This window comes from Xiphias gladius, chromosome 6, assembly GCF_016859285.1.
Source record: "Xiphias gladius isolate SHS-SW01 ecotype Sanya breed wild chromosome 6, ASM1685928v1, whole genome shotgun sequence".
Classification (NCBI taxonomy): domain Eukaryota; kingdom Metazoa; phylum Chordata; class Actinopteri; order Istiophoriformes; family Xiphiidae; genus Xiphias; species Xiphias gladius.
In genome coordinates this window covers 15,064,789-15,087,224 of record NC_053405.1, presented here as the reverse complement: position 1 = coordinate 15,087,224, position 22,436 = coordinate 15,064,789, and the positions used below count along the sequence as shown (strand labels likewise).

At 39.1% G+C, this 22,436-nt stretch overlaps 1 protein-coding gene across 3 annotated transcripts; it reads right to left on the bottom strand.

Moving 5' to 3' along the window:
• Positions 1–95: 95 nt before the first annotated feature.
• prkacba (protein kinase, cAMP-dependent, catalytic, beta a) lies at positions 96–13,338 on the bottom strand. Of its 3 annotated transcripts, XM_040128601.1 has the most exons (11): positions 13,015–13,338; positions 10,097–10,105; positions 9,300–9,361; positions 8,821–8,949; positions 7,415–7,513; positions 6,971–7,053; positions 6,582–6,708; positions 6,110–6,205; positions 3,970–4,092; positions 3,568–3,732; positions 96–3,482 (listed from the first exon to the last, which is right to left on the bottom strand). In XM_040128601.1, exons 1-11 carry the CDS (start codon positions 13,058–13,060, stop codon positions 3,357–3,359), a joined length of 1,065 nt encoding a protein of 354 aa, XP_039984535.1. In that variant the 5' UTR covers positions 13,061–13,338; the 3' UTR covers positions 96–3,356. The 3 variants fall into 3 exon arrangements, with proteins under 3 accessions (XP_039984535.1, XP_039984536.1, XP_039984537.1); XM_040128602.1 differs by lacking the exon at positions 10,097–10,105; XM_040128603.1 differs by lacking the exons at positions 10,097–10,105; positions 13,015–13,338 and adding an exon at positions 11,131–11,340.
• Positions 13,339–22,436: the final 9,098 nt, after the last annotated feature.

The following is a 22,436-nucleotide window of genomic DNA, read 5'->3' as shown; positions in this document are numbered from 1 at the left end:
GCTAGATTAACCACATGCTGCAACACAGTCACTGTAATTTCTACACATACAGCAGTACTTATTACATTGAATACAAACAAATATAGTTTTTAATAAAAACAATTTATTATAGTGACATATCCTTTGTTACATAAAATCTGCTACAGCAAAGTATATTCCCCTTGCAAACACAAGTAAATATGGGTGGGAAAAACGTGTCAGCCTTCTAAATGATGTGCAAAATATCCCACAAACTAAATACAGAAACATTTCAGATTATTGATCCCATACTGGCATTTGTGACTACCTACAAAGAACTCATAAACTGATATCCTTCAATCAGGAGTGTGAAGTGGCTCAGGGAAAAGTGCCATCATTTACATCAAATATGACAAACATTGTTACACACATGGGGGTATAAATGACACATAAGAAGAGCTGTGGATTTCCTACACACTTTCCGGGAAGATTTACACACAGGCAGTTTGGACTGAAACATGCTGAATTCCCAGGTGTAGTTTTCAAACTTTGTCCTACTAAAAAATGCCATTGATTCTGCAATTACATTCTAGTCAACCTTTAAACTAGGAAAATAATGTCGGATCCTCTTTAACAAGGTTAATTTTCTGAGTAAAGAAATAAAACAAAAGGTAAAGAAAAAGAAAAAAAATAAGTTAAAATAAAAGGCTATAATTTTAAATAGGCATGAGAGGCATCAATGTGTATTAACTGTGGTAAATATGTTTATTTCTATAAATCTTTTATTCTTAAAGGGGGAAACATGGAAAAAATTGTACAAATAAATAATCCAATATATTCACTGTTTATAACACTTAGTTCTTATATACTGAGAACTAAGCAAGTTTAAACATTTAAAATGTTATTTCATTAGACATCTCTAAATATAAATAAAAATAGCATAATAAAAAGTTGTGCCTTTTGAAATGAAATTAGGACTAAATAAAATATCACATCATGTGCTCAATCTTTGAAAAAAAACTTTAGATTCAGGCCTTATCAGTACATAAGTACCAAAAAAAAAAAAAAAGCATTCAGTCCCCTTTTTTACATTTGGTTGTCTAAGATTGTTGAACTTGATTAAATTGCATTTTTCATCATCTACAAGGACTTAAGCACCATGTAAAATAATAATCAAAATTTCAGAAGACTTCAGAGACTTTAAATTGAAAGACTGTCAACAATGTATTACTGTTTCAAACAAGGTGTAAAATGTAAAACTGTGAATTCCCCACAACCCTGAGTGTCCAACCTGCAGAAATGACCTCAATCTCTGACCTCCCTGTGCATGGCAGAGACAAACTTCCTTCTAAAATTAATCAAAGGATTCACAAAAGCAGAGCTTCTGTTACATCTGGAAGTTCAACACGTGGACACCTTGGTCTTGTAGGTATTGAACCTCTGACAAACAGATTTTTTAAATACAACAACCTGCCACGCTGGTGAGGAGTTTGCAGAGGCAGGGACTACATTTCAGCAGCATGGACAGGCAATGTGTCAGAATTAGTGGGAAATGAATGGTGCCCAGTACAGAAAAAAAAGCCCAAAGAAGGGGGACAAAATATGTATTAAATACGTGTAGACAATAACTTAACAGGAGTGGCTTACAAAAAAAAAAGTTCTTCAAAAGTCAGACTCTTGACCTTATTCCCTTTGAAAATCTGAGACAAGACTACAGCATTTTTGTCCATTAACATTCTCTAACTGAGCTGACTCAGCCTGAGCAATTTTGCAAGGAAGAATGAGCAGTTATTGCTCCATCACAGTGTGCAATTCTTTTTTAGAAAATGATGCAAAGAGACTATGAGCTATAACTGCAGTAAGTAGATGGTTCAACAAAGTGAATGAACGAATACTTTAAAGTTATGATAATTCAGTTTTCTTGTTATTATTTTATGGTTAAAGTTTATTTCATGATTTAGTTTTGTGTTAATTGGATTATGCAGTGGAATATGCCACTCAGATAAAAAGTACCTATCTAATGCATTAATGTTCCAGGCTATGAAACAATTTAAAGGTAACAAAACGAAAAACAACAGAAAAGATGGGGACATTTTTAGGGCACTATTAGCTTGTTATGACACTGCTGTACAAACGTAACAAACATGCAAAAGTAAAAATGAAAATAAAGCAAATATGGCAGTTACACAATGTCATCCGAGTGCTCTGCTAAAGCACAATTAGCTTTTAAAAACAAAATTGAAAAGCAAGCCCAAACGGACAAAATATGTCCATCTGACCAACACTGCTTCGTTTCCACGACAACGTACCCTCATGAAAATCGAACAAGTGACCTTTCAGCTATTGAAAAATGCCATGTCAATGCACTTCATATATTTTTGGACGTACCAAAGACAGATGACCTGTTGTATGGAGTCACATACTAAAACTTCATCAGTTTTCATTCTTGTGAAACAGAGTTGTACCTGAAAAAATATATCATTTCATTCCTTTCATTTAATACCACACCTAGTCTGAGGTAAAAGGAAATGTCCTGTGACCGGATATGGATAAAACAAATGCTACAACTGATCAACTAATACAGCACTGACAAGTTTCTGTTTCACAATAACACTTGTCACTGTTAATCAGTCTCTTCAAGAATCGAATGCCCCAGTGCTAAAACCCAGAAACTTCAAAAAGTCATCAGTGTTTCTTATCCTTTGCTGAACACCACTGTCTTTGACTGAATTTTGGTCATGCTTTAACAAAACAAAGTGTTCAAATCGTATGTATCATATATGTATATTTCTATATGCACAAATACACGGATGTAGGTCTTAAGGACACCAGAATGATGAGTAATGGTTAATGTTAAACTGTTCATGACTAATGAGTAACAAACTGAACCCTAAAACACACTCAGGCATGTAACAGACAACTAGCAAAACTCAATGTTAAAAATTAGACCCCACAAAATGCCTTCTATTTTCCCAAAGCTTATATCACAAAATGTGCAATACCAGCTAATACAATCAATCACTCTTTGTGCCACTTGAAAATTGGAGTAATATTAGTTTTCATGTTGCTTTTCAAATAATCATTTGAATCGAAATGAGGAGGGAGGGAGGATACTCGGAAGTGGCAAACATAGATAACAAAAGAAATAAGACAAAAGATGAGAACGTGGTCTAGTATGTTTGTGTTGCAGTACGAGGGGTGTCTGCATAATGTGCCTGTGTATAGGTTAGTGCTAACTGCACGCAGGATCATGGCAAGAAGGACCTCATTCAGCTGTGTGGAATGAAGGAATGAGGTGTTTGTTTTTAACATGTGACGACCTCAGTTCCACCTTAACCCTCAGGAGAGTGCAAATTTCCCAAAAACACGTGAGCCCTGATGGGACTCTTGCCCACTCACTAGAACTCAGCGAACTCTTTTGCACACTTTTCTGTTTGTGAGACACGAATGTCCTCCTCTTCATAGTCGTCAAAGTTGCTTGTATCTCCTGGTCCTCTGCACTTCGGCAAGAAGGGGGCTTCAACCTAAAAATTCAGAATGCAATATATATTTGTTCATATCAACCAAGGGCTGATTTTTATTATATAAAACAACAAAATCAAGACCTACCTTTCTCTCGTAGACGGCAATCCAGTCTGTTGTGGAGAACCACTTGTGATTTTTTATGTCATTCACACCATTCTTCAGGTTGCCAAATCTCTTTGTCAGGTCTACCTGAAGCAGGTTTCTCAGCAAGTCCTTCAGGTCGGAGCTAAAGTGAGAGGGGAATCGTACCTACAAGATTGAAGAAAGAAAGAAACTGAATTATCAAGAACAAACTGCAGAAGAATACTTGTGTTACTTCACCTGATTCCTTTAACATGCTGGGTTACAGTAACTAAAGGGCAGTAAAGACCCACTGGAGAAGCAATGTTAAGTTGTTCCTTATGATTGAAATTCAAGCAGAGAAATGGCCAATCATTAAATTGTTAAAAATATTTACATTCTTTGCCCATGGCTAACCCGGCGTACCTTGCCAGACACTATCTTTTCGTAGATCTGGATAGGCTGATCGGCAAAAAAGGGAGGATAACCAGCAGCCATCTCATAGATAAGAACTCCAAGTGCCCACCAGTCCACAGCTTTGTTGTAGCCCTGGAATAAACAGGAATTTTTTTAATTAATTTTCAAAGGCTGTCTTCTCTTAAGCAGGCAAAACTACTTTGGATGACAATCAGCAATGACAGTCAAAGGCGTGAGGCATATGGTCAAGACTGGAAGTATCTGGACAGTAACACATTTTCTGTTCTTCAGACTCTGAGCTTCAGCACATTCAATTTAAATTAAGTAATGGATACTACATCGAATTGCCAAGTCTCACCTTTAATTTGAGTAGGTTTACCTCATTACAAAAAGAACTGAGTGACAGATATACAGTAGCCCTTTAAACACATAGTGCCAAAGGTTTAGGGTTTCAAATGTAATTGGACGGATACACATAAAGTCAAACAAAATCATCATATTCAATATTTTGGGAAAAATCTTTTGCAGTCAATGACTGTCTGAAGTCTCTGACACACAGACATCAGCAGACGCTTTTTATCTTCCCTGGTGATGCACTCCCAGAGCTTTACTGCAGCCTCCTTCAGCTCTTGCTTGTCGTGGAGTCTCTCAGCCTTTAGTCTGGTCTTCACCAAGTGGAAAGCAGCTCTGTCGGACTCAGATCAGGTGATTAACTAGGCCAGTTGACGTTATTCCACCTCCTCACCCTGAAAAGCTCTTTGGCTGCATTGGCCGTATGATTAGGATCGTTGTCCTGCTGAATGATGAAATGTCGTCCAATGAGTTTTGAGGCATCCGACCGAATTTGACCACACAGAATGCTCCTGTATACCTCTGCATTCATCCTGTTGCTTCCGTCAGCAGTTCCATTAGCAGCCATACATGCCCAAGCCATAGCAGAACCACCACCATGTTTGACAGATGAGGTGGTGGCTTTGGGTCATGAGCTGTTCCTTATTTCTCCACACTTTCCTCTTTCCATCATTTTGACAGAGGTTGATTTTTGTTCTGTGAGTCCATAGAACTTTGTTCAAGATTTCTACCTGTTTCTTTTTTTGGGTTTTTGTGAACTGCAGCTTGGCCTCTCTGTTTTTCAGGTTTACCAGGGGTTTGCATCTTGTTGTGAATCCTCTGCAGTTATGCTAGCAAAGTCTTCTCTTGACTGTTGACAAGGAAACATGTACGCCTACATCCTGGAGAGCATTTTTGTATTGCTTTTCAGCCATTGAGGGGTTTTTCTTCACCCTCCCAATAATTTTCTGCTCATCCACAAGACTTGTGCTCCTCAGTCTACTGAGTCATTTGGCATTTTCTAGTATCCCTGTGTGCACCTTTTTTTTTCAGTTTACTCAACTGTTGATTTTGGCAAACCACCTAGGTTTCATGTCTCTGATAGATATTTGCCTCAATATCATCTTCACAAGTATGGTCACGTCTTCACTCCTCATTATTTATTGACAGATAAGTCCACCTCAATCTAAATGGAGACTCTTACCTCTCAATCATCTCTTGTCTAGTCTTGTCTCGTCATCAAACGAAACACATACTCAGTTGGAATGAGGTCAGGTGACTGATAGCCAGTCAAGGAAAATCCAAAGTAGGGTGTCCAGTGGCGTAATTGGGCAAAGTGCATAAAACGTAACCGCAATGTCCCTGTTTGACTCCAGAGCTGGAGGACCTCTGTTGTATGTCATACCTTTTTCTCTCTGTCGTTGTTTCCTATCTCTCTCTAGACTGTCAACTGTCAAATAAAGGCAAAATGGCAAAAAATATTCTTTTCCTCAGTTTGAAAACAAAAACGTATTGTTTGTGTTGTCAACTCATTGTTTGCTTTTTTTGTATTTTTAATATCGTCTTCCTGCAGCATTGTTATAAAACTGGGGTTATTGTATGAAAAGGGCTATGATTCTTAAAACTTTTCTCCCAATATGAATGTGAGGATCCTTAAAGCAGAAGGTCAGTGGTTACACATCATAGTCATTGTTTCATTTGAAATCCAGTGACCTGGAATACAGGGCCAGAACAATGAAAACAGGCTACTGTCCTAATACATTTTAAATGCACTGTATTAAGATGGCTGTATGGGCTATGCTGCGTATAAAGAGCTGACCTTGCTGAGGATGATCTCTGGAGCCAGGTACTCAGGAGTTCCACACAATGTCCAGGTCCTGCCTTTTACTCTTTTGGCAAAGCCAAAGTCTGTGACCTAAAGAAGAACAATAGGAGCATAATAAGATTAGCTAGTATGTAAGGACAAAGTTAACATGTACTACACTTCTTAACCACGGCTATTTAGAGAAGCCTATATTTGGTTTCGTGTTTGTTTTAATTTGATTCTTTATTACCAGACTAAATGAGTCTAAGTACGTTTTTCAGCACTGCCTCTCTATATATTAAGATCTAGTAGGTCCTGACATTCACTACTGGCCCTCTTCTCATGGCAACTGATGAGTGTTTCAGGCTCCCTTATCATTTACCAAAGGGATACAAATAACATTTTACAGACAGAATTTGTTAAAGATTGGTATGTTTTCAGTCAATTTATTCTTCTATTAGAAACTTTACATGGATTGTGGATATACCTGGATGTACCCATGTTGATCTATGAGCAGGTTTTCAGGCTTCAGGTCTCTGTAGATGAGGTCTAAGGAGTGAAGGTACTCAAAGGTGAGTACAATCTGAGCTGCATAAAATCTTGCATGGTGTTCACTGAAAGAGGGAAATTTAGGTGGTCAGACACTGGTGAAATACTTGAACACAAGCCTTTTTAGAGTGAAGGAGTAAACACAATCATTCATGGTATAGCCAACTTGAAATGATGTCAGTCTCAAGCCATTTCACTTATGGCATTATCAGACCACAGTGAACAAAGTTAAAATTGATAACTCTGTGTCCAGTTGTTAGTGGCTGATAAAGCACTCCAAAGAAAAAACAAAATATTTAATATAGACTTCTCTGTAGTTCTCCTTACCTGAACCTTCCAATACGTCTGAGGTGTGAGAACATCTCTCCACCGGGCACATATTCCATCACCATGTAGAGGTTTGAGTTGTCCTGTTTAACAAAACCAGAAATCTTTCAGTAGGGTCACACCAACAGAGTAAATGTTAACTGATAATTGCTCTTCAGGTTAAGAAATAAAAACCCCCAATCAGATTTGAGAAATTTGATTGAATCTGAAAATACAAACTGAAGAGAGTTAAGTTTGTATTTTTATGTTTTTATTTTTATAAACCCACTAGATGGCTGGTTATTTTAACATGTACTGAATCATCTGTGGCACTGTTACAGGTGGACACAAAAGGTGTGCTAGGTTAGTGGGGTTGGTGTTAGGATCCCTTTCGTGAAACATATAAAAACACCGGTAATGTGGTAACCACGTAGCTGGTCATAAGAGGTGGGTACCAGTGTGTACCTTGAAGGCGTACTCCAATCTGACGAGGAAGGGGAAGGAGACGGCCTGTAGTATTCTCTTTTCATTTAGCGTGTGTTCTATCTGCTTCAATTTCACCACCTGAAAAAAGAAGGCACAAGTTAGGTACTAAGTGTATATTAAGAATAGTCTGTTCTTGATAATTGATGTATGTGTCTGTGTTATATAATTTCCAAAATACAATGTAAAGCAAAGCCACAAGTACCCATAAGGTTTTCCTGATTTCTGAGTGCTCAGGACGCCTGATAGAAAAGTTAATGCATAGAGATAATTTTTGCATGCTTTAGCCCCATAATGACTGATTGTTTGTAATCGAATAATTTTTTACATTTTGGAATTGTGTCTGTTTTACTCTCCAGTCAGCTACTGGCTTACATTCTTTAAGGTGTGATAACTTGCAGAACTTTAAAACTTGCTCCAGATAGGTACAGTAATCCACAATAAACATCATGTTCTGTTTGATTTTTTTCCAGACCTACTGGTTGAAAGTAAAACTAATTTGAAACGTCTGGCAGTCTGGTGTATTCATGAGTTGGTTTGAAAAACTCTGACATACAGGACATGAAAGTTGGGTGTTGAACAACACCTAGTCCTCAAACTAGATTATTAGAAAATCAAAGTGAGAAGACTATACAATAAGCAATCACAGAAAGGGGAGTCACCACACCAGACCGTCACACATTCACTCAATTCACAACTTCAGTGCGACACAATGATATAACACCTGGCCACTTTATTTACTGTGATGAATCACCCACTGTATCTCAAGCAACTTTACCATGACTGCATACTGTCCTGGAATTTCTACATGGAAAACAATGGCTACCCGGGAAGGAGAATAAATAAAATAAATAAATAAATAAATAAATAAATCCCACATTCACAAACCTTTAAAAGTACAACATACTTTGGGTAGGAAAAATTTGCAAAAACAGAGTATAATCCTTTAAGAGCTCAGCATGCACAGTGTTAAGAAACAAAAAGAAGCTGATTGAGAAGCCATACACTGTAAAAAGGAAAGTCTCTCAGCAGTGGAGCTGAAACAGACAGACAGGTCAGACACTTCCTAAACCAGCTGTGTGAAATTCAAGGGGAACAGAGTACTGCTACATGACCAGTGCACTGAGGACACGCTCAGCCCCTCCTACGACTTTCACATCAGTGTTTAAAGATCGAAACTCTCATGATGTGCCTCTGAGGTTTTCAGTGATAACATGCTGGCAACGCACGAGAGGAAATGTTCCATTTCCTTTTATGAGATACACAGCATTTATGTATTTACAGCATTTGTCAAACAAGCATGAGTTTACTTTTCACAGACTACCCTAATTTACAACACTTGTTCTTATGAGATGGGTAAACCATTTTCTTTAGAAGCATACACCTACTTTTTGTTTGTCCAAGATCTTCATGGCGTAGAACTGGTTTGTTCCTTTATGTTTGACAAGCATAACTCGCCCGAACGAGCCAGTGCCCAAAGTCTTAAACCTGTCAAAGTCGTCCAGGCCAGTTGTGCTCTAAGGAAACACATTATCAGTGGAAGTGAGACAGCAAACTGATGACTGAAATGTTTCAACTTTGCCTGTAAGTTCAGTGGACTTGGAGCCCTTATAGATGCCGCTAATATAACAATTTTTCTTCCTGTAGCTTAGAGTAAAACCCTGGGTGGAGATATTTTTGAGTAAATACCGCTTACTGACAATAACATAATCAGCTAGCATTCAACTCAACAAGATTTGAGCTATTTTTAACTAAAGGAAGTGGTTAAATTGTCAAATAGTTTTTCAACATAAAAATAGTTGAGTCCAGAAAGACAAGAGAAATAAAAAGTTTTAATTCTATTAAATACTGATAGGGAACAACTTACCTGTGGTGGACACTCCCATTTTCTTAAAAAATCTTCTTTGGCTTTAGCTAAGAACTCTTTCACTGCAAAAACAAGAGAGAAATGTTATAAGACAATTAGGATTTAGGTACTCACACAAGGTAATTTCAAATTTTCAGGTAAATGACAAACTAAGGCAGTTAACATGTTCAGGAAACTAAACAAAGTCAGTTCAAAGGTTGAGGTGAACAAATGCACTTTAAGGTCAGGCAAATGCCCAGTACTGTGAGGGCAGGACTATACTTGACAAAATAGCAAAACATACCTCCTTAACAAAACTCAAAACCACACACCTAAGCAGGAAATTTTAATTCATAAAGTGATGCAAAGAGCTCTTGTGAACTTTGCAGAACTGGCCAATTCAAACTCAAGCTGTTCTGCATCTCTTTCAGAGTAGGTGGGACTAAAGGGGGAGGCAGTAATAATAGGCAGAGAGAAAAGACAAAATGCAGGACATAACTTGGGCTACAGTGCAGGCATTAGAAAGACAGTGCATTGTGAAAGTCACAGCATACATGAGACGTCCAAAGTCACAGAGTCATTACAGATGTCTAATGTCTAGTTTGTGGTACACTTTGGTATACTGTTACTGATTCAAATGCATACCTAGCACTGATGAACTATGTATGGAATCTATATGTTAATTGACTATGCAAATGTCAGTTTAACTTGTTAAACCTCGTAATACTTAGATACAATACGACGAGCCTGGTAGGCCTAAGTGGCATAATAAACATTCTCTCTGTGATTTAGGATGGCTCATGGAAAAATGAGCATACCAAAAGTCTCTACAGTTCACCAAGGGGTTTGCAGGAACATTCACCCACATGGATGGAAATGATGGAGAAGAGAAAGAGAGGAAGAAACATTTATGAAGTGCTAAAAACAAGAACATTTGAGATTAAAGCAAAATGACACTGAAGAAGACAACATAAGGCACCCTACCACGTGACAGAAGTAAAATCTGACTACATTACTCTACAGTGAAATAAGATTATTTTGGTTTGAAGACTTATTTCTTCCATTGTCTCTGAAAACTGTAGCTAAAACCAATAGTCAAGAGTATTTATAAACTGCTGTACACCACCCGCATCAAAATATATTTGTTTTCTTTACAATTATGCAACAAGTGGATATATCCTTTCATAGCTGCTGGATTCTGTACAGTAGCCAGTGTCCAATATCTAGACCTAACTTTCTCTTTCTTGTCTTACCAGTATTGGAGCAGGCTTTTACCATCCTACTTTGAATAAAATATCATTAAACTACAATCATCTGTTACGAAGAAGATAAAATAACAGTGATTGAAAAGACATTGTAAAAAGCACACATAAAAACCCATTTCATACTGAGAAAACAGTAGACAAAAATGACAGGACAGCAATATTAAAATGATGTAAGCGACTGAAGCACCACAAATGGCCTAACTACAAAGTGGTAGGTCTAAGCTGCTTTATGTATGTCTAATAGCAGAGTGAAAAAGAAGAAAATGTGAACCAGATAAGGAAGGTAAGGAAAAACTCTTAATAATAGAGGTTATGAAACCGGGCTGCTGCTTGCAGTTTTCAAACCTGATCAACTAATGATGGTCACTGAACAACCACTTACATGAAGAAAATACATAATCAAACTTAAAGGTTTACCAACTCCATTAAAAGAACTGTACAATTTAGACTAATATGCACTTTGGTTTATTCTCTAAGCTTCAAGTAAATTAGTTTTCCTGCAGAACTATACAAGCCGAGACGCATCCTGCTCAGATCTATAAATGGTGGCGGACACTTTTCAAGTGTAAAAGCAACACTGCACTTACTCAACTTATCCCACATGATGCTGAACTCAGAGATATGAGGCACGTCATTCTCTTGTCCTCTCTGCTCTTGGTTACTCTTGCGACATTTTTGAAATATACGGCTGGCGAAGGATTGCTCCTTTCCCTGGGCCATTTTGAGATAAATCTCTTGGTGTGTGGGTGAAAAGGCTCTCGGACAAAGCGACCGTTTTCAGACTGAAGAGCAATGAGTGATACTAGCTTCCTGTATGCAGACAAGTGCACTGCAATACTTGGCTAACCACATAAAGTTAAGCTTCCTGTTCAAGTACTCTGCCTCAATTTCAGTGGCCAAATGCACGTTCTGTGTGGTGTCATTTGAAAGCACTTATCGGTCTCTCATGCAAGTGGTGATGCTGTTTTGACAAAGATTGACAAAGTTAGCAAAGAACAGAAAAAGGCCAGACATGTGTCAAAAACATGGCACAGCTGTTGTGCATTCAGAGTGCAGATAAGGGAACTGTAGGCCTGGGACACCCACTGAATAACTGAGAGAGAAGTTACTTCCAGGTTATCCTGCTCTCTGGTGGTAATGTTTAACAATGCAGTTCTTCAAACAGCTTTCCCCTATGCTTAAAGTCACCCTTACGATCTGACTCTTATAAAGCATACTTTTTTTTCTTTTTTATATGATGGTTTACTTGAAATGTGGGTTTGTTTTGGAGTTGCACTCAGTATAGGCCACTGCGGCTAACACCAATAAACACCCAACATGTAAACAGAAATCTAAATGACAACAACACCGTGTAAACAAGTTTCTATAATTTATTGTTTGCATCACGGTGTCATTGTACGCAACCCTGAGCACTTCCCTACAGACACTACAGGTGGCTCAAGTCACAAGGCTGAGAGGCTGTATGGACTACTACCAATCAGAAAGCAGGTCAAGCTCAGTGCTCTTCAGACAAACCACTAACCATGGTACAGTTTAGTGGATTAGCTTGGTCAATACTGACAAATGCACACTAAACACAACAGAGTGCCCTCTGGCTACTGCTTTCAGAGTGATAAAAGCATTTGAGATTGCAAAATTGCTCGTCCACAGGTGCAATTTGACTAGGAGAGGCGCCACCTTCCCTTGATGTTATAGCATCAACACAAGAGGTTGATGCCAATGTAAGAAATCAGTGATTGAGGCATAACATTTTGATTTACAGTAAACTTGTTGACAGCTGACTTGGCACATCAGTGTTAACCAGGTTTGACAGAAACTGTTGCTAGCCTGTTTGCAGCCCTTGTTTGGAAAACAAAACAAAGCCAGAAACTGGTATATTACAATCACTAGACGTGTTTAACCACATCAGGCATCCTTCTGGTAAACTTATCTTAAACGTTATCAGGTACCTGATGTTAATAGTGCCCAGGCCTTGTAATGCAGCTTTAGTAGAGACCGATGTTTGCTGATGGTATCTGGCTCCAGGCAGCTGATATTAGCTTTTTGGAAATTAAACATGGTGCCTTGATAACTTCAGTTGAACGTTACAGTGTGAGACAATTATGAAACGCTTTCATCTGGTCGAGTCAGGGATCTTTCTTTGCAATCACTGCTGTGGGAAACAGGAGGTTGAGGACCACGCTGGCATTTTGATCGCATGTCATTTTCAATGATTAGCTGGGTGCATCATCTGTGGCACTTTTTTCAAGTGAGATAAGCACACAGAAATAATTAGGAGGGAGCTAACACACCTTGTAAGCTGCCCTACCAAAGATGGTTCTTCTCTGCAGCGCATACTAATGTACTGTCTGCTAGCATTGGGCACCAACTGCTAAAGGCTGCTCACTGAGTTTAAAATAAGCAATCGCACGCTGTAGAACAGCTAACGTTGGATGGCTGACAGGCTAGCTGCATGGTTTACAAGTGCTTACCGCTTTCTTGCTCGTTGCCTTTCTTGGCAGTTGCTGCGTTTCCCATCGTAGGAAGACAGGGCGATGCACAGCTGGCTAGGAGCGATGATGGTGGCGGTAGGCTAACAGGGTCCTCCGTTAGCTAGCTAACAAATTTCAGCTTGTGCTAGCTGGTTGGCTAACAACAACATCAATGTCGTCTCTTTGTGGACAGAACCTCGACGTGCTCTGCTAACCACCTTGTTGGTCTTTATTTACAATGTCCTTTGTCGTTCAAGTACGCCTCCGCTGGAATGAAAACATGATCCAGACTTTTCACCTCTGCCTGCTGTCGTTTCGTGCTGCGTTCAAGTCATATGGGAATACCCGCAGCAAAGAAATGTAAAATGCTGCCTTCAAGCACTGTTCGGACATTGTAATATTATACTTGTACATTAACATTTATGAGGTAAAAGTTGCTTATAGTTATATTGTTAGAAGTTTCATGTAGTAATTCTTTACTTACGAGGTAGGCTCCATCATTTTGACCAATGACTAGGGATGACTGGTTTCTAAAATCTATCTCTTAAAAACGTGCATTATTGTTTAAATACTACTACTACTACTTATAATAATCATTGTTATTAATATTATTGAATGATCATGTGAATGAATGATAATAAAATGAATGAAACTTTGTTGTATTATTGTTGTTGTTGTGGTACACATGCATGAGTAAACTTAATTCTAACCAGTTCTATCCACATGTATATTAATTAAAAAAAAAATGTTTTTAGACAGGATGAGAAAATGTCATTTTGAAAAAGACAAAAAAGAAAATGAATCATATCATTAGAAGATGATTAGAAACACATTTTATTGAGATCTGAGACATAAAGGCTATAGTTGTAAAGGTACATTACAAATGTTATGTGCAGGGTTAGAGATCTTGAAGGAATACTAATTTTTTGTATGCCTTCCCCTCTCTTTGCACTCTGCAGCCTCAACCACAATGGGCATATCTTTAAGAACTCTGATCACAGAAAGAGTGGATGAAAATCCTTACTTTTAGCAGGAATCGTGTTTTCAATCAGAGGGTTTCTGTATTACCTAAGAGAATGCAGCATTTTTGACAGAGAACTTAAAATACAACTTTGTGGACAGTGATGCTATCCTTCAAAGTCAAGTCTATTTGGAAGAAAACCACACGCAGTTTTGCACGTTGAGATGTTAGCAATAAATTCACAGGACATTCACAGGATAGACATCTCAGTTTGAGAGAAATGTATGGGGTAAGCTACATTCTCATTTTAATCGAGTGACCAAACATCAACTGAGCAGCCAGTCACTAACTCAAATTGCACATGAAAATTGTAATTCTTAATCTCGCTTTACCTTTTGAGCATTAATTGTGATTTAAGTTTTAAATATCTGCAAGGCTTCAGGATGATTGTGGCTCACAAAGCTTGACTGTAAAATGTCAAAAGTTAGTTAAGGTAGAATTCAAATGTCTTAAAATTCTTATAGTATGACTAGCAGCCAAACAAAACGAAAAAAAACCCAAACGAAACAAAAAGAAAAAAGGAAAAACATTGTTCCTGGTCATCCATGTGAGCGCAGGCTGCCATCTAGGCCTACTATTTGTGTTATCCACTGTGTACCACTTCTTCCTGTTTAGTTTATGCTTTCATGTGAAACACGAAATGTGCTATATAAAGTTTAATTCGTAGTTTTACCTCAGCCAACCAACCCAGCTACTGAAGCGTCTGTTACCCATAGGTGGTTGTTGGTCATGATACTGAGTGACTTCAAATTTATCTTTGAGGAGTTGAAATAGATCAGTACATGAATGAATGATTTAAGAGAGTGGAAACGCATGCAAAATAAGCATATTAATTCAAACCAGTATGGGTAATAATAAAATTAGAACTCTTATTTCATCTTGTACTCAGTTGAAGATGATTGAAGTAAAGAGAATTCAAGAAACAGATCTAAACCAAGGCTTTGAATTGGTTTATCGAATTGGTTTTAGTTACTGAGAACCTGACAGAAAACTTACGAGTACGAGCAGAGTAAAGAGCAACCGCGCCACGAAGTACGAGTCTTTGGCACATTTTTGAGGAATATGTCCACGGTATTGCAGTGATTAATACTGTAGGAAACAATAATTGAATGGCACGTTAATGACCTCTGAACAGGTCGCGCCCATTAACAACAGGGTTGTTTTTTAGCACCATGGCCAGCGACACACGGTTGCTAGGTAGCCTCCCTGTGAATGTATCAACGAGTAGTGGAGGAAGAGCCCGAAACGCACGTTAAACAATGAGCTTAAGGTGCAGGAAAAATAACTCGCGGCCGTGGTAAGACTTTTGTTTTCCCCTCACACGTTGTTAACAGTTGGAAATAAAATGTGCTGGCGTAACGTGTACGCCCCACAGTGCATTAAATGTCACGCTGGCACCAGACTGAGAATGCAAACTTCAGCACCTCATTCAGGTTCCCCCTCTCACAGAGCGAATGGTTTTGCCCATGGACTCGCTCCAGCACTCGTAGCACACAAGAGGACTACAAGATACAGATTTTTTGTGTGTCAGTTTTCAGTAAAAACGCCTCTACACGCTATAAACACTGTTATAGTCTTGAAAATACTCACTGGACTGAGCGTCCTCTCCAAAGAGACCTCAGTGTCTCTCTTAACGGCGGCAGTGTCGCACGGATGAGACCAGCAAAATAGCTGCACCGCCAGTGCCTGGAATAAATAAGGTAACGTTAAGGGGCTGCTCCGCATTCGCCTCTCCATCCTTTGCTCAGTAGCGCGGCTAAGCTAACTGTTGAGTAGTGCACGGTCATTATGTTTCCTTAGATTTATTAGACGGTATCTCATTCAGGAATTTATTGGGTTTTTTTTTTTTTCATTTTGTAGCAACGTGAAACGAAACCACCCTCACCCGCCGGGGAGTTAAATGTTAACGTTGCCCTGACGCTACATTTAATGGCAGCAAGAGTTAACTGGATAGCAGCACTGCCGGATTGTTTCCCTTTTTGATCCTTCCACCTGACCTATACAAGTGGCTAGCGACCTAACGTTAGCTACTGCTTGCTAGCAACTGATTCATTGCAATAATACACATGCTCGGCTATGTGACATTTAAAGTGTGAGCTCAACCAATTTACTTGAAAACCCCAATATACAAGATATTATACACGAGATTTAAGAAATCCAATTTGTGCTAATCCTTAAATGCAGATAGTATATACGAAAGGGGGGGGTACACACTCCTTCCCGTGATCTGGAAGATACCATATTGATGGCTTTTCTCTGACAGGCATGGGTCCCCTCGCTGTTCTTTGTAGCATAACTTCTTAGCTCAGGCTAGCTTTGCAAGAACCCTTAAGAAATCGGTCCAGACATGCAAGCCTATTGCTGACGTTTAGCTTTGGCTGCTCAGAGCCTGGTTGATTGCATGAGGGATGTGGTGTTTGAAGAACCATTTGATTTATTCTGGACTGTTTGTAGTCCAGTGTGCCACTTACAGACCACATGCTGATAGAGCACCCTGGAGATGACCGTTCCTAACAGAGCAAATGGATTACATAATAATAACAGCATAACATATGAGTTCTGCATGGCATCCTGCCTAAGGTTCTTAAGAGGGATATGATATGTATAATCTTTTATTTTCATCTAGGCTACAGATGGCATCCTGAGGTTTTTGGATTAATATCAGATATCCATTGCAGCATTGCAATTAGAGGATTTAAGTAATTAGGCGTGGTTGCTCTTTGACACCTCTAAAGCCAGAGAACATCATAAATGCAAGTATGTTTGGTGTACTTGTTCACTCCAAAGAATAGACTTCTCCACTGTTCATCAGGTTTACATTTTTTAAAATGACACACCACAATGTTTTTTTTTTTTTTTGGAAAAAATACTGTATGTGGAAATTAACCTCTCACTGCAAACCCAGTAGTCCAGCTTTTAATCAAAGTTCATGTATCATCCATGTGAGCAGGGGGTTTGTTTTTTTCAAGCTAATTAATTCGCCTGGTAGATTTTGCTTGACAGGGGCCTTTCGTTTGTAGTGTCTTTGACCTCTCACTTATCTACAGACCCTTGCTTGGTTTTTCAACTGTAGACCACTTACTGAAACCCAGTCTTATATATATTAGAGCAAAGTGTCTGATTAACAGTTGAACTAATATTCATATGTATTAATAATAATACACCTCCACACATACAAAGCTTACTTTGTAACAGGAAAAAACACTGCAGTACTTTTGAACAAACACCTATGTGCACAATGTGGCAAACATAGGTTGTTTACTCTACTTTGTCTTACAGAAAATAAGGTCAGGCAAGATTGTAGTTGATATAAATGTTTAATAGAATTTATATAGCAGTGGCTGAATTTTGGATCTGACCATTTTGCCTGCATCACTATAGATTCTCTCTGATAAAGTCAAGCTTAACATTCAGCTGTTTGTTGGTGTATTTCAGTACCCTGTGGGCTGACAGCTCCCACATTTGTTCCTCCTCATATTTGGAAGAAGGCATGAAGCCAGAGTTGGGTCACTGGTTCGAGCTAATTTTAGTTCCACTGGCAATTCTAAACCAACTACTTTCCTGGGAGAGTAGTCTGCAAACTCAGCTCTCATTTTTTTCTGGGAAGACAATGTGGTGGTAGTGGCCAGATAGATAATGACAGAAGAAGAAGTAGTTTTTAGAAAAGTGATCTTGCAAGTATACTGTATGTTTTAGACTTTGAAAATGTAATGTATGAATGACTTTGCCATTGTACCTTTTAAGTGTAAGAAAATGTCCAGTGAAAGGGGTTTATATTTATATGACAGCACGTTCATTTTCTACATGAAAATTATTTTGTTTACATTTGCTTTTCAGTCAAGGATGTGTAATAGTACAACATGTCCCCATTCTTAGCCAGTGTGCCTGCCCTTTTGAATGGTTATATATACCCCAAGGTCTCGATACTGCTGTAATGGCAAGATCGGGGCACAGCACATTTACTGTACAGAAAAGAACTTGTGTCTGCAAATCCTGTTCTTTAACACAACTAAGTGGTGTTTCCCCAAGCATCTCTACTGATTTTTGTATTTGACAACTGCTTTCAAGATGTCGTTTCATGTAAGGCAGGCAGAACTTAAAACAAACCCCTCAGGGATGTACCGCTGGTTGTTGAAGGGACTTGTGTTATAAGTGTGACACAGCAGAGTGTGCTGCTTTGGTTCAGCTTTTCTTTGGCACACTTAGTGTAGAGCTGTTTGTCCTGTCCTTGTGGATTTGCTTTTGATATAAAAGAGGGTTGAGTATTTTTGAAGTGCCATTGTGTTATGATAGTGGTAATAATATGTGTGTGAAGATCTTGAATCACTTTGTGTCCTGATATTGTTCCAGTAAATGTTTTTGACGTAGACTAAATGCTGCAGATAAAATATATATTCCTGAAAGAGAACTATGACGTACAGAAATGTGACACGATGTGACACACACGTTACCAACTTGCGCAGGATAATAAGGGGAAGACTGTGCATAACAATGCCCTGAAAGACAGGAGTGCGTTTGTCATGGATTTAGGGCCAGTGAAAGAGAGAGTGATGTAGATGAGCATCGTGTAGAGGTTACTCTCAACAATGTAGTCTTTTTGTGTTGTGTGGCGGAGGGGAAGTGCATGAGCTCAGCATCCAGAGGAGCGCTGCCCATTCAGCTCTGCTGTGGTGGTCCTCTGGCTCACTCTGTTGGAAAAAAAGTGTAATTGCATCAGAAGATTAATGGTGGATACTCCAGGCAGTGTAAGGGATTTAGTTTTTGATTTTGTAGTCATTACTTTACTGAAGGATGATGTTTTCTTGGGCTAGCAGTAAAATGCAATGGTGAGGAATGTTAAAAAACTCACAACCTATTTTGTGGATGTTCTCATGTTGAATTCTCCACAAAAGTCTTTAAGTAGAAATTAGATTAGCCAGAAGGTTGATAGAAACTGTGAGAAAAAAAACATCCACGGAAAGCAGCTTAAAGATGCTTAAGGAAAGTGTATTCTTTTATATAGGTCAGTGTAGTATGATATTGATTGGCACTTAAACATTTTTAATTTATTAGATGGGAAATTTAACAGGGATTGGAAATATAGGAGGGGTATGACATATGAAGATGTTCATTGAGCTGAATTCAAATGTGTGTCGTCACAACAGAATGTCCTGCTTTTGGCCCCTACATCTCAGTTATAAAAGTTACTCTTATCTGGTATCTGGTTCCACTGACATCCCACTTCTGTCATGTGAATGCAAGTAAAACTAGGCCCTCTTGTGGTTGATAAACACCACTACCACTAAGACAACTGAGGAAAACAGGAGGGAGACTCTTTTTGCTGGTTCATCCATCAGTGTGCCACAAAAGTGCTTGGACTGTGACCATATATGGTTGCCAGGCAAACAAGCCTAGACAGAAATCTGTGTTGACATTTTTACTCTTAAGAGGCACAAGTGAAGAAATTTGAAAACTGACTTTATGTCTGAAAAAGGGGCTCTTTGATTTATCATGTAGCTTAACTTAAAAGTTTAGACTCTTAATGCAAAAGATTAGCTATTTGAACCTGAAGATCTGAAACAATGAAGTTTACACAATTAATAATTGTTAATATTGGTATAAAACTTAAATACCAATATTAAAACACTATCAATCTAGAATATCTGCTGTAGCTGAAAACAATTAAGATGCTGGTATGCTGTGTCGATAAAAAACAAAAAGAGCAATAAAATAAGTGTTCCTTGAATTATGAAGATTAATAACTCCGTTATATTGTGCAGAACAATCAGAATTGACATCAAAGCCCTTGTCTGGGAACTGTGTGAATTTTTCAGTGATTACTTGCATGAGAGAATGCATGTGTGCTCTAGTTGTATGTGTGTGTTTGTACGTGTTTAATCGCATCATATGTGACTGTCAGATCACCGCTCGCTCCTGAGGGTTTACATGACAGCAAGGTCCAGTGCACCTATAGAGAGTGTGTTCTCTGCCTCCTGTACAGAGAGTCAGTACACTAGTGGGAGGTGTGGGCAGGTTGTCAGGAGCACAGCTTGCCTCACTTTATCACCCTGACTCTTGTTGTTGCTCTCCCCCTTTCTGCTGATCTCATTCCAGTCTCTGTCCTTCCCAGGATCAATGTGCTTACCACAGGCAGTTCAAGAGGCTGACAGTGAAGACTACTGAGTTACCAATGTGATTGGACTGTTTTCCCATTCTGATATGTCCAGAGGATGTTGATCGAATTGATACTGTTGCTTATCAAGACACCTTGTGTGCATATCTTCCCATGTGTATATGTGTACACGTGTATCTTCAGGCGTATCTTTGTGTGCGTGTGTAGACAGTAAACATTGGTAGATAGGAAATAGGCTTTTCAGTATATTCTCACCACTAGAGGCTACTGTTGATCTCTTTATGAAATACAAAAGAGGCATCATGAAACAGTGTAAGGTAAATGTTGCCTAACCACTTTATGTTAACTATGATTTATGATTTATGTGGTCTTTATATGTGTCACTATATTCCACAGACAGATGCCCTGCATCTGTTTATTTTCACTTTTGGGACTGTGATTATTTTTCTTCTGCAAATTAGAATTTCAGATTTTTTTCCCCACTCAACCATAGGAAGAGGCTTAGCAGGAAACTGCCTTGCATGCAATATCACCACGGTTCACCCCCCAGAGTTTTGAACAGGCAACAGTTAGCATTTGCCAGCAAATGGGAAACACAATTTTATTTTTAAATAGGAAGTTTTAAAACTCTTATAAGGCAGTGGTTCCCAGGCATTTTGCCTCGTGACTCCTGAAAAAAAGAGGAATTATTTTCTTGTGACTGTTTGTCAATGGTTGGATATGTTTATGTGTTTGGCCAGGTCAACCAAAGAAGGATAATTTTTCCCTTATTTTATTTGAATGATAAGACTTGAAGAGGTAAAACGATCCAGTAACTCACAAAAGAAAAGAAAGGATTAGATTGACAGATAGATAAATATACTTAATTTTGTGTAGCAGAAAGTTGTTGTTTATCTCCTGTTAATCCCTTCAGATCTATCTTACAAGGGAGGACAGGTTCCGGCCCTTTGGTCCATTAGTATGGATCATTGTGACTAAAAATTTAGAAGCTACATGCACTATTTGACCTGTGAGGATCACGAGCAGCTGGAATTGTTCCAAGTATATTGCAAGGTGGGGAAACAATTTATGGCTTGCCAGTCCATCATTGGATGGGGTCACACAGATTCACATCTGTGGGGAGTTAGCAGTCTTCAGTCCACCAAAATGCTGCTTTGTCTTTAAAAATGGGAGGAATCTAGAGCACCTGGACATGAGAACTCACAGTGACAAAAGGTGAACATTCAAACCCCACACAAAGAAGACAGGGACTCTGATAGGCCCTTCTTGCTGCGAGGCAGCGCTGCTAACCACTGAGTCACTATGCTGTTCCAACCAAAAAAAACATTTTATGAGACAGGATATCTCAACATTGGCTGATTACCTCCAAATATGGTTGGATGACACACGCAGACCACAGCCAAACAATAACAGAATTTGGCTGGTGACTGGTGTTAATTTCTCACACTCTTCATAGCCTAGAGCATCCTTTTAACAAACCACTGTAAAGATGCCATCTGTTCGAATGAAGTGACCTCCCAGCCATACAATGAAACCCAGCTGGCATAAGCATGAGACACAATGAGAGGCTGCAAACCCTTTACTTGACAGCACCATTAATATTTCACAATGGTTCCATGGAACACATATTAGTCCAGCTGACATCTTTAAATTATTTCACTAGTAGTACTGCAGTGTCAGCACTGTGTGGATTTCTCCCTGAAGTGCTATGGTCAGTGTCAGATTGACTGATGTAGGCTGTGATAGGCCTGCGTGCTGCTGTTGCCGCTGTTTTACATCAAAAGCATGTCCAATGCACTCCAGTCCAGCAAGAAAATACACAGTAATCCATACTGTGCACTGTAGTCACCCACTGAGCAGTCAGCCTACTACTACTATTCTACACCTGTAAAAGATCTTTTTCCTTCTCCTCCACAGGCATTCCTGTCCATCCCTCTGTCCATCCCTTCCCTCCCTTTCTCCTCTTGGGGCTGTAAATAAAGTGGGGCTGTCTAGACCCTTGAGAGTCCCTTCCCCTCCCCGTCTTCCCCGCCACTGCTTTCCCCCTTTCAAACTCCCCTGCCCACTCAGACTCTGCTGCTGCTCTTTATGTTGCTGAAAGGCGCTGGGGAGATGCTCAGATGATCCACTGGGCCATCCTGAACCACATCATCCATACAGTTCAAGACAAAGAAGACTAACTATTTTGAGTGTGAGAGCCCTTGGAGGGTGCTGTGAGTATCCTGTGAGGCCTGCTCACCAAGCCTGGCAGAAAGCTTGGCTTGCCCCTTCACTACTCCAGCCCCTGAG

What these genes read in the sequence shown, in the direction of transcription:
- prkacba (XM_040128603.1), bottom strand. Translation starts at nt 11,263, where the DNA reads ATGGCCCAGGGAAAGGAGCAATCCTTCGCCAGCCGTATATTTCAAAAA. An exon ending in AGATCTTGGACAAACAAAAA is followed by an intron (nt 7,514 to 8,820) that starts GTAGGTGTATGC and finishes TTCTTTTTTCAG; the next exon opens with GTGGTGAAATTGAAGCAGAT. An exon ending in CAGAGATCATCCTCAGCAAG is followed by an intron (nt 4,093 to 6,109) that starts GTCAGCTCTTTA and finishes TGTTTATTCCAG; the next exon opens with GGCTACAACAAAGCTGTGGA.